A 12859-nucleotide genomic window follows, 5' to 3' on the forward strand; every position below is an offset into this window, starting at 1 on the left:
CATTTAGACTGTGCCTGATATGAAAGGTATACATTCAACAGATTTTTGTTTTTCTAAAGTCAAGTTGAGTTTGTCGAAATGCATTTGCAGTGGACATACAGTGGAGCTGGATACACAACTCTTGTCCTAATTTGTTCCAGTTTGTTTACAGCGTGAAAGGGAAGAAGGAAGATCACATTTCAGAACATTTTATACTGCTTCTGCAATACCAGCACCTCTGCAGTTCACTGTGAATCTGCATTACAGTGTATGCACTCCAGCTTTTACCAGGTCAACATGGTGTGTAGTTATGCTAAATGACCACTGGGTGGTGACATGTCCCTTATTATAAAAGCAGATGGTGGGAGCAGGTACGAGTGTTTAACTTCTGTTAGAAGTAGATTTAATTATTTAAATATACACCAAATTGTTTTAAAGCTAAATATTGGTGAAGAAAAGTGTTTGATGTCTCAGAGTTTCATTTGAACTGAGAATCAAATGTAGCTGTGAAGAAAATGCACTTCCAATCAAGCTTATACAGATTAATGAATGCTTTTCAGTTGTGTTTTGTACCATGGAACTTGTCATATTGGCTCTGTGTGTGTACAAAATACTGTATGATAATGTCATCAGGGTTATATCAGTTTAAGTCTTAAAATATCAGTAACAGTTATCAAAAAGTTTTACTATCTGGAGCTGTCTGTATGTTGCGTGTGAAAGAAATGGGTCCTCAGAAGGCAGGAACCATTATTGAAAGGCACTATCAATTTATCTGTGTTGTAGATCTTAAGTCAGATTAGGACATGAAAATCACAATATTTGATCGGCTGCTTCAGTTTTGACTATTGTCTGTTTTAATCTGTCTTTTTGGAGTATCTCATATTTATTTAAACACAATACACATAGGAAGAATTAAGTCCTAAACTACAATATTTATTTAGATAGAGCAAACAGAAAAGCAGAAAAACATGTTCACATTGCTGTCGCACACAGGTTATAATTGCTGCTGCAAATCTGACTTTGCAATGTACACAGCAAGTGAAATATTTATAAATGAATAATTTGTGTATATTTTTCAAATGCCTACAGGTGGAAAGGGCAGGATAAGCTACACAGCCAAACTATGTATGCAAACACTGTTGTTTCTTCACTGTTGGTGTCACACCATATTTGCAAGCAAATAGGCAGGCAGGGCCAAGTGTGTTACATCCTCTGAGACTAGTGTGAGGCAGAAATGCAACAAATGATGTGTCACTTGGCTTGGTGCAAAAATACATCAAGACAAATGACCTCCTTGGCAACAGGCTTCTAGCTGGACCAGTGTTATGGTTGTTATGGTACCAAAGCTTTATCAATATGGAGACAGCAGCGATCACATCTGAGAAGAGGCTGGTAGAAGGGACAGACTGCACCTCTGAGAAACCTGATCTTTTTGAACGATTGCCCTGTGCTCTGTTGTGCACTAATGAATTAATGACTGGGTGCCTAGGTTCCATAAATGAATCATTTAAGAGCCACCCAGGGTGAATAGATGCACCCCACTTCTGTGCCCTCTTAAGCTTAGAAAGATGGATGGCCTCTATCTACTTGAAGTTTGTCCTAAACCATTTTAATTAAGAGTATACTGAACACTTTCCCCCCGTTTGACAACCTAAAATGACTGGATCCTCCATAGGCTTGTGTAGGACAAACACACCAGTGCCATAACTACTTGGTAGATGCTGGTCTGAGAGTATCAAACCAGTAACACCTGAGCCGCATCGTGTTATTTTTAACAAAAAAACCAGAAGCTCGACACACAATGCTGTGTGGTTAAACCACTCCAACAGGCCCTACAGCACGTGACAGTGGGGTGGAGACGTGTGCTGCTGCTACTACTACAGTATACTTACAGTATTTTATCCTTCATACTTTATATTGTCATGGGGTTTTTAGGTATTGCTTATTGTTTTTAATATTGGATTTGGTCAGAATACCACATATATTGTTTCATAATCACACAATTAAAAACTGATATTTTCCTCGACTTGGTTTAAAAACAACAAATTTTACATTGCAAATTAGGTTTACTTTAATAGCAGGAGTGGGCCATCCAAATAGGACACTCTTTCTGCTTGCAGGGAATGATCATTAAGATTTTAATCAATCTGCTTAAGCAATGAGAAATCCACACCTACAGTATGCAAGGCTCAGGGTTCCCGGTAGACACCAGATGACCACACAAAACTGTATTGGTATTATCTGTGTTAACGTAAAAGTAAAAGTAAAAGTCATGAAAGTATGATATGCTGTCGTGATCAGGGCACAGCATAATCTGTTTATGTAAGCTCTGAAGCTAAATATGATAAAAATCTATCTATCTAATACATTTGTTTTGGCAAACTATGCATCTCAAAATCACAATCAAGTTCTTGGATTTTACCCTTTGGAATCCACTTTCTTACAGTGCCATTACATTTCAAAATCATTTCTTCAATCTTGGATGAAGAGTTAAGAAATTTCCTTTAATCATTATTGTATTCCCTTACTCCTCCCACTGACATATCCTTATTAGGGAGGAGAAAGTCTTGACTGCATGTGCCATTCATTGATAAGGAGCGCTATCGGCGTGACCGTACGGTAATCATCCAATCACGCGTTAGAATCGAACCAAAATGGGCATGGCTTATGAGGGAAATCCTGGCTCCCATTGGATTGTGGCTGGCGGGGTGGGTGGGGCTTACAAACGGAAGCGTCTCCCGACTGGCCCAGCTGTCATCTAGAAGAGAGAGGAGACCATTTACACCGGGTGCCTAGGAAATGCAGAAAAAGGAAAAACGCTAAAATATGGCAATATCAAAACGATAAGGTCATGACGCCGAAGTGAAGGTAGCTATGCCCGACATTTCACCAAATACATATCTTTATCGTTACGTAAAACCTGGGGTCGAGGTTGCATTACCTTATTTTACAATGTAAAAATTATGATAAGGGTTGGTAGGCTGTGTGACATTGAACATACAGGACACGAAACAGACGAGGTCGTTTAAAGAGCCGTACACTATTTCTAACTTGTCAGGTCCTGGAAAATTCCACCGTGCTCTTGTTGATAACGGTGTCGTGTATGTTAACACAACTTTAAGGGACGTTGTAGCCATTGAAGGCGTTTATTGCTTCCCAGCTGTTTTGCAAATATGCTACAACGTCTCTGCGGCTGTCGGCTATTATCCTAGCCTAGCGGCTTGGTGAAGGGAACTACCCTAGATTCGGAACAGACAGGAGACGTCATCAACATTTTCCTGTATTTAAATGGTCGTATGAGGAGGTCATTGCTGAAAAGGGAACATTAATCGGTAGGTGTCATGCTGTTAGCCATCTCAGCGCTTGGGCGTTCATAAAAATGCTGTAGTGCATCAACGTACTTAAAAATTGACTGCCAGGATCTGCATGATTAATGGAGCACATGGAAGGTGGCGGAGCAGCTGTTAGCTTGCTGCTAGCTGCTTAAACGACCTTTGGAGACGTCAGCTTCACCAGCTTAGGCTGTTAGCAAACTGTGCTGGTTGTTTTCCGTGGTTGCCTGCCAGCTAACAGTGTTATATTGCAATCAGGCCTCCCGTGGCCAAGCGAGCCAATGATTTAATCTCACTGATTGCATCACAAGACCAGGCAGGGTGCAGCCCAAGCACATTCACTGCGTTTGGCGAGGCTTGTGTTTCTCTAAAGGCCAGATCATCTTAAGGTGTAACGGCCCTGTGTGTTTTTTTTTTTCCCCTCCCCATTCTCCCCTTCTTGCCACTCCCAAACCCACATTTTAGGATAAAGAAGACTGTGAAAGCCAAAAGTCAGCTGAAGATTTACTGTGTGTCCTAAATGGGGGACTACGGGTTTGGAGTTCTGGTGAAGAACGGCAGTGGTAACAAATCTGCTTTCCCTGTAAGGATCCCTCCTCACCTCCAACCCCAGCACCCTCACCACCCCTCCAATCCCCCCAGCCCCCCTTCCTTCATAAACAACACCTGCTCCACCAATGGGGGAAGTGCTTGGCTGTTCCCTACAGTAGCCCAGCACAGTAACATGCAAGATGAGATTCTGGAGTCAGACAAGTCCAAGGCATTGGACCTCCAGGACATGCAGGAGAAGTCTCAGGTCCCAACTCAGCCACAGGCCCTATCTCCTGGCCAACAGGAGGCTGCTGGAGGCCTAGGAGAGCTTGAGGGAACTCTGGCTGAAGACAGCGCACTAGAGAAGGGTTCTTTAGAAAGCAGCAGTGGGAAGGAAAAGCTGAGGATGGAGTCCCCAGTACTAAGTGGGTTTGACTATCAGGACAGCCTGGGAATGGGTACTAGCTGTGCACAATCCACCTCATCCTCATCCTCTCTGACTAGCTTCAACAACTGGTCCCCTGCAGTCCAATCCACCCAGTCTCCAGTGGTGGGGGAAGATGTCGGAGGGTTCTTCGGTCCAGCTGGCTCCAATGCCAGTGGACCTCCCTTGCTGTTCCAAAACTTCTCCCATCATGCTGGGCCTGGCTTTGGAGCAGGAGGTAGTTTCTCTACACAAATTGGACCGGTCTCCCAGCACCACCCACCCACTCCTCACCCCCAGCATTATCACCCTCACGGCCAAGCGGTCCCACAGCAGCACCGGCGTTCCCCAGCTAGCCCTCATCCACCACAACCCTCTTTTCCGCCACATCCCCATCGCACTGGACCATTTACCCAGCTACCCCATCTTGCTCCTGCCCAGAACAAGCCCCCTTCACCTTGGGGAAGCTACCAGAGCTCCTCAACTCCTACATCCACCTCTTGGAGCCCTAGTGCCTATGGGGGCTGGGGTGGCACACAGGGGGTTCGAGAGTACCGACGGGGGGTAGGTGGAGGCATGACGGGCCTTAACTCCATCTCCCCACTAAAGAAGTCCCTCCCCAACAACCAGGTAGATGAGACTTTCACAACATATCAGAAGCAATTTAGCGAAATCTAAAGCTGATGTAAAGCAGATCTTTGAATAAATTGATATGATGGCACACTATACATTTTGTTAAGAGACATGTATGAAACTCCTCCAGGTCCCCTCTCAAAAGTTCCCCAGAAATAACTCTGGCTTCAATCACAAGGGCTGGGTTGAGGAAAGTATGAGCCGCAATGAAGGCGTCTACCCTTTCCAGGTAAGGATATCACGCTTAGTAATAGTTCTTAGAAGTATTGACCTATACATTTCCAGTACATTAGCCTATTCTGAATTAACTGGAAGACTGCAACAGATTTGAAATATTGCCCTTTTTTTATAGCACAAAAATTGTTTATGTCTAGCATGTCCTCCAGGGACAAATTATATGAATTATTTAGTTTAAGCAAATTTATGATCAAATGTAACAAAAAGCTACTGAGCAAAACAGGATATGTTGATAGTTATGCGAGGTGAACGGCTCAATTGAAACTTATGTTGTGTAGTTGCGTCTCAGATCTTATCTAGATCATTTAGTTGTATGAGAGCAGTCTTATCAGCTCTGATCAAATGGGTTTCCTCTTGTCCTGATTTGAGAAGTCTTCTGATGCAGCTTTGTATGTTCTCACCATTTTGTTTAAACACACAGGGATACAGCCTCCCTTGTGTTATTTTCTTACCATAGATTTTGTTTTGTTTTTTATATATATATTGTATATGTGTGTCAAGGTGCAATGATTAATCATCTTTTGCTAGCACATCATGCTGGTAAAAACAGGAAATGTTTGATTGCAGAGAAGCAGTGGATTCTGTGCAAGACAGTGTTTACAGTGCTTTCAGCTTTCCACAGGGATATTCTCTGCAGTGTGTTTTTTTTTTAAATTAAATTAGCTATTTGCATCATGGCAAACTCTGTCAGGGTTCTTGCCACTTGTAGTGCTTTGGATCCCATAGTGAGGAGGCTAATTGTCATTTTTGTGTCTCAGCAGGAGAGAACACGGTCCTTTGATGGTTTCAGTATGCACTCTCTGGAGAACTCTCTGATTGACATTATGAGGGCTGAGCAGGATTCCCTGAAAGGTTGGTGCAGACACGCACAATCCAATGATGGTGTGTGGTTTTCTTACTGTTGGCTATAGCTAAATTCAGATGTTGCGGAAATTGGTTATTTGTTATATTGTGGGTATTATGTTTACGGCAGGATTGAAGTTTAAGCACAAATTTTGCTTCTTGAATAGACAACAGAAACTATGTAAATACCAGTTCAGTAATGCTCACAATGTTGGTTTATGTCAAGACTTCAGGCAACTTGCCTTCTTTGCACATGATGTCGTGATTTTTACACGTTTTGCGTTGCAACATAACATAATATATTTGGGCTTTATATAATTCAAAATGGCTGATAATATGATACTAGAGTTTTTGTAATGACACCAACATAAGCACAATTTGGCTGGCTAAAAGTACTAGGTTAGATATCCAGCCCTAGTTTAAATATGTCTTGTCTGCTGAATATTTTGACTTGGACCTTCTAAATTACTCATAAGAACATGCATTCACACAAAGGATGGGTAATGTAACCAAAAATGTGTAATGCAATCATCAGGAATAACTGCCTATTTATTATTTCCCCCTAGTTTAAGTATAATGTGTTTTTATATGCAGGATATCAGACCAATCAAAATGTGTCCATAACAGAAAGGATCAGAAATGCCAAAAGCTTGGTCTGCAAGTCTGGATACATTCTTAGATTATATAGTTCCTGATTACACATCTCAAGTTGTTTATTTAATTCACAGTTGGGGGGCGAACTTTTAATGTGTCCACTGAAAATACGTAGATTAGTAGAAAACTCCACACAGGTGACATCAAATCAGGTGCATAAATATATCATGAATGAGACCCAGTCAGAGTAGTTGCAGTTCAGTCTCTTGTTACTTATTTGCCATATTTCATAAAAATAACTACTTGCAGCATTGTACTCCATTGCCAGTTATTTATGGTATAAGGGGAAATAATTAATGTAATTATTAGTCCAGTAAGGAATCATTTTGACATGACATTCTGAGGCTTATGCTGTTTTTGTCATGTAGGACGCTACAACTTCTCTCACCAGGGTGGAGAGGGGCCTCTACCTATGAATGGTATGTAAATTACATTCATACAAATATGCAGTGTTTTAGCAGAGGTCAGGACTTGAAATAATGCCTGTCAAGTACAGATATAAAGAAAGTGTGTCCTTTTAGAAACAGTTGTTAGAATGAGCTTACATGAAATTCAACAAAACCAAAACATCTAACAGATATCTCCTAACCATACTACTACTGCATGACTAATTTGTTTTATACTTGTCTAAGCTGTGCTACTAGTTACTGTGGTGCACCAAAAGGCTTATCAAAATAAGCAAAGATAAATCTGATGGAATACATTTGTATATTATTTTCTTCTCCCCCACTGAAGGTCTAGCTGCATTTTGAAAAGTGGAAACTCAGAATGGCTGCTAGATTTATGATGTAGAAGCCATTTTGTTTAGCGATCCAAGCAATTTTCAAGCCCTAGCAGTGTTTTTACATGTTCTTTTTTTGTACCATTTGACTTTTCTAAAAAGCCATTTCAATAGTGTTTTGTGTTGTTTTACATGCAGCAAGAAGTTATGGCAGAAGACGAGGTAAAGTTCACAACTGTCTTAATTTGTTCAGTGTTATTTAGAAAGCAGTAATGTCTTTTGAAATTATTTGGTTTGCCTCTTGTGCTTCTGTCTGCTTTATCTTTGTCAATGTCACTAATTATTCGGCCTTGAATACTGGTCATTAAGCTGGCAAGTATTATTTTAACTTTTTTTAATCCCTTGAAAAAAAAAAGTGATTTTCACCTCCCACAAAAGTGAGACAGTATGTGTAATCCACCTCATTGTGTCCACTAGGCCATTCCTCTTTGTTCCCCATGGAGGATGAGCGCTCTTTTGGAGATGATGAGTCAGGTGACCAGGGACTTCCTGGCCTGGGCTCAGCCCACGGTTTTCCCCACCTCAATGGTGAACGTGTGGAGCGCTATTCTCGTAAGGTGTTTGTTGGAGGGTTGCCCCCAGACATAGACGAAGGTAAAGACAAGTGTCTGCTAAAGTGGATGCTTCAATAATCCTGGTTTTCTGATTGATAGTGTTGTAGATCAGAACCTTTTAACAGTCCAATAAGATTAAACAGTTTACCCCTAGTATCTAAACTTTAAGTGGCAAAGCTAGAATTACATTTACTTGATTGATTTAACACATTTATACTGCTTTTCAGATGAAATCACTGCAAGTTTCCGTCGATTTGGACATTTGTTTGTTGACTGGCCTCACAAGGCAGAGAGCAAGTCCTATTTTCCTCCAAAAGGTGAGTCACATGTGATAAGCATATTCTTGTTTTGTGTATGTATTAGTGTGCTCATAGTTCTGTATGCCCAACCTTTCCAGGATATGCATTCCTGCTGTTCCAAGATGAGAGCTCTGTTCAGGCTCTAATTGATGCATGCATTCAGGAGGATGGCAAGCTTTACCTGTGTGTCTCCAGCCCTACCATCAAAGACAAGCCTGTGAGTGTTTCTTTGTGTTTTTTAGCTGCTACTGTACATGTTGTGGTGTTTGTCTAATTAGTATTAACCTAACAGGTGTTAATATTGATGACCCACACAAGTGGTATTTGTTTTAGTTTGCCTGGTCACGTCACAGAAAGCTGGAAAGTTCAGTACAGCTACCTTATTTTTGTGTGGCCTAAGGATGGCTTAGCTGTGTTAATCCATCAGAACTATTGGTTTTGTGCTCTGCTCAAAAATCCTGACTAATATTGTGTGGAAGTAAACTAAAAGGTTACATTTTAGTGTTACTGATCTGGTTATATCAATGTGGTGCCTGTAGTAACAAAGTAACAAATGTAAAATTAATTACTTCAACAGTTGTGCATTTATGGTCTTTCACAGTCATTCAAGAAACTTCCTGTAAACAGCCTTGGCCTGAACCAGGGGCAACCTACAATAGCAGGAACTTTAGACAAAGAAATGTGTTAATCTATATTAAATAAGGAGTAGGCTACCTTCGGTTCCATAACCCAAAATGTATCTTGCTCATAAAGAAATCCAGCCTGACTAAAAGAATGATTTGATTAGATTTTTTTTTTTTTCTTCTTTTGAGTAGGTCCAGATTCGACCCTGGAATCTAAATGACAGTGACTTTGTAATGGATGGCTCTCAGCCACTGGACCCAAGGAAGACTATCTTTGTAGGAGGTGTCCCTCGTCCTCTACGTGCAGGTATGTGTGCATAGCGACTGCTAAACTCATTACACAGCAAGCTTTGCCTTGCCAGTAGTGCCATAATTGGGACCTAAACAGTTCAAACCATTTGCATTGTATATTGCTGTTCCAGTGGAGCTTGCCATGATTATGGATCGCCTGTACGGGGGGGTGTGTTACGCTGGGATCGACACAGACCCTGAACTCAAGTATCCAAAAGGGGCGGGGCGAGTTGCCTTTTCCAATCAGCAAAGCTACATTGCAGCCATTAGTGCCCGATTTGTTCAGCTGCAGCATGGGGAGATTGATAAACGGGTAAGTATCTGATCTTAGGAGCTTTCTATTCAGGACTTTAAAAAGACATCTTATGTTCACAAGATATTATTTTCCACTTTTTCAGCATACAAATGTGCCTGCCTTCAGGTTTTTCCTCTACCTCCATTTTAGCACTGTTTTCATGTCATCTTCTTCTCAGGTGGAAGTGAAGCCATATGTCCTGGATGACCAACTGTGTGATGAGTGCCAGGGCACCCGCTGTGGAGGAAAGTTTGCTCCTTTCTTCTGCGCCAATGTGACCTGTCTGCAGTACTACTGCGAGTACTGCTGGGCAGCCATCCACTCCCGGGCAGGCCGTGAGTTCCACAAGCCACTGGTGAAGGAGGGAGGGGACCGCCCACGACACATCTCCTTCCGCTGGAACTGAGGCGAGAGGGAGATGACACAGGATGGGGGAGGGATTGAAAGAAAGGGGTAGTTAGGGTAGGGGTACTGGCTACTATGTGGAAAATAAATGCACTTTTCTTTTAAGTTAAAAATAATTTATTTTTAATTTTTTTTGTTTGTTTTTTTTTTAAATTGGGCCTTCAAAAAGAAGAATATGCTAAGAAGAGAGTGGAATCCCATTTATGTTTTGACTTGTATGCATGAGCATTTGGATGCATTAGATTTGAATTTAGATGTTTTCTGACTTGACAGTACTTTTTTTTTTTTTTTTTTTTCGTGTTAGCTGGCAAAGCTGCTTACATTTGTTGTCAAGAGTAACATAAATTTTAAGTGAGTTTCATCATACCTAAATCAGTATACTAACTATGGAAGTTGAGTTTAAGAAGGGTGCATTATCTTACTTTTGCTTGCAGGATTAGAGAACAACTGTACCATTTACCAAAGGTTGAACAGAGGAGGGATGCCGTTTCAGATTGTCAGTCGAGTTTTCAAAGCAGCTCAGTGTAAAGCATCTGGCCACGTCACTAAACAAAATCTCCCCTCAGTCTGGCACACGCATTTAGATTGCTGTAATGTGTTTTTAGGTCTTGGTTTAAAAGTTGACACTTTGTAACCAGTAAGAGGAAACCAAAGATTGGCCTAAAATGCATCATCAAAAGCCTATGTTGTTCTGAGGGTTTTCAGGATAATGTCCTCTTGTCATACGACGGGGGAAAGGCTGGAGTTTCAGTTTGTAGGTTTCAGCTAATAAAGACAGCCCCTCAGGGCTCAGGTATTGGCAGTAGTATTTTCTCACTTTATATTGTCAGGGATATTAGCACTGGAAGCTAACATGCTAATGTAGTACAAACTAATGGGAATGCACAGTCCAGTCTCCCCGAGCTGTCCTCATGGTGTACCACTGCACGTTCTACCATGACTGGTGTTGTGGTTGGATATGGTAGTAGCTAGAATTTGCTGTCACAGAGATAAAGATATTATTTTATACATGGCCTGCTGATTTTTGTACAGTGTTTTATAGCTGATTATTTTGTCATGAACATATATACATTTATTATGCACTACTTTTCTAAATATTTTTTTCAATAGTCATTTTAGGCACATTTTTCACAGATGGGAGAACTCCTTTTGCAATACCTCATTTTTTTCACTTGGTGAAAAATAATTTTGTACCTTTGTTACTAAGAGATCTGCATTTATGGTAAACTTAATTTAAAAAAGAAAATGAATGATAATATAATTTTCAATTAGCTTTTATATATTTAAGTGCTGGTAAATCTGAAAATTGTCTGGTGCATTGGTGTGATTCTGTAGATAAAGGAAAAAAGGCTATCATTAGCCAGTCATATGTGGATTCTCCTCTGTTCTAATAAATGTATTTACAGGATCCTAAGGCATGACAAGATCTTTCTAAACTGATTTTGATAGTCTTGAAGAGATACTGATATTTTGCTCCTAGGTGTTGTAAGATTATCAATAGGGTCCATGTTTGGCATAGGTCAATGTGAAATATTCCCTTCTATCACCGGAGTGGATATCAGCTATTTGAATATTTAGATCCTCTTCCCGGGACTGCCTGTAAGTTCTACTTATTCTTGGCATGCATAATATAATACACAAATAACATGGCTAGTGTTAATGCAGGACCTAATGTAATGCACTAGATCTCCTTTTTCCTTTATAACTTTCTTTTCCTTATCTCGTTGAGATCACCTCTCTTGTAGCCTCTCTTTACATGATGGAGTCTGCCTTCCTTACACAGACATGTTTATGCAATCTACACAGTGACAACACTTTGGATGCGTTTTGCAATGTGGAGGACACTCAGTAGGAGACTTGATCACTTGACCCCTTTTGTGATGTGGCATGCTTTGGGACATAACCTGAATGTGATTTTTAATGTTGCAAGTTAACTTTGAGCCATTATGTGCAATACTTATTCTTTCCAGAAACAAGTCTCCGCAGCGTAAGTCATTTAATCCATATAAATCATGCAGTCATTTACACATTAGTTTCCTATTGTTCATGCTGATGTCTGCAAGAAAATTACTAATTTATACCTGAATTTATTTTTAAACATTAGTTTTGTGTTTATTTACTTATTTTGCTACTACCATGCTACTGTGATTGAAAACATTGTGTATATACTAGGTCAATAATGTATTTAGCATTTGCTATATTTTCAATTGAAATGTATAACTCATTTTGATCAGATTTTTTTGTTATATTTTTGGGGTGATGTGTTAAACTCGTTGATGTGTCTAGTTTTTCTAATTGCTGTATTGTGCTCCCCATTTTCAGATGAAAAGATTATGTCACTTAGTATTACTTGATTGCAAAATTTCAATAGTTTTTAATTGTATGCTGGGAAGGTTGTATTTATTAACTTTTTTTTTTTTTTTTTTTTTTACTTGATATTATTTTGATTTTTAAGTCATTTCACATTTATACGCAAGTTCCAATTTTTATATTTTCTTCCAGTTTAATTTACGCTACAAACGGACATCAGTTTTTATAGTTGGTTTGTAGTATTGAAGTAAAACAAAGACCTTATGTCATTCATTTGCTGCCAACTGTTTGTAACTGTATGCATACATTTGAAGTATTTGTAATGTGAGATGTTGAACGAATAAACAGCTGTGAGGAAGAATTATAGGCATAATGGTGATTCACAACTATTGAAGCTTAAAGGTTTTGAGTAAATGAAGGTCTCAGGCCAAATGCTATTGTTGAGTAAAGGCACCTTATTTAGAATATCTGTTGAATTATCATAAATCAGGTCAGATGTACAGTACTTATAGATTTTTGTGCAGCTGTAGTGACTTCTCTTTAGTGCACATGAAAATTCAGGCATTTGTGTAACTAAACCTTTTCTAGTCTGATAAATGTGTTTTCTAATTAATCGGTAAATTTTAAGCAACAAAATCTAATGAAGCTGGCTCAGTTTCTCTCAAGTA

At 39.9% G+C, this 12859-nt stretch overlaps 1 protein-coding gene across 3 annotated transcripts; it reads left to right on the plus strand.

Annotated features, from left to right (window-relative positions):
- Positions 1 to 2692: 2692 nt before the first annotated feature.
- Positions 2693 to 12552, plus strand: LOC137134119 (cytoplasmic polyadenylation element-binding protein 4-like). Of its 3 annotated transcripts, none has more exons than XM_067518613.1 (12): positions 2693 to 2847; positions 3777 to 4896; positions 5030 to 5128; positions 5895 to 5988; positions 7002 to 7052; positions 7553 to 7576; positions 7832 to 8008; positions 8196 to 8285; positions 8366 to 8484; positions 9083 to 9197; positions 9313 to 9494; positions 9655 to 12552. In XM_067518613.1, the coding sequence occupies exons 2-12, from the start codon at positions 3832 to 3834 to the stop codon at positions 9880 to 9882; spliced, it is 2244 nt and encodes a 747-aa protein (XP_067374714.1). In that variant the 5' UTR covers positions 2693 to 2847; positions 3777 to 3831; the 3' UTR covers positions 9883 to 12552. The 3 variants fall into 3 exon arrangements, with proteins under 3 accessions (XP_067374714.1, XP_067374716.1, XP_067374715.1); XM_067518615.1 differs by having other exon boundaries at positions 5898 to 5988; XM_067518614.1 differs by lacking the exon at positions 2693 to 2847 and adding an exon at positions 3013 to 3311.
- Positions 12553 to 12859: the final 307 nt, after the last annotated feature.

This window comes from Channa argus, chromosome 10, assembly GCF_033026475.1.
Source record: "Channa argus isolate prfri chromosome 10, Channa argus male v1.0, whole genome shotgun sequence".
Classification (NCBI taxonomy): Eukaryota; Metazoa; Chordata; class Actinopteri; order Anabantiformes; family Channidae; genus Channa; species Channa argus.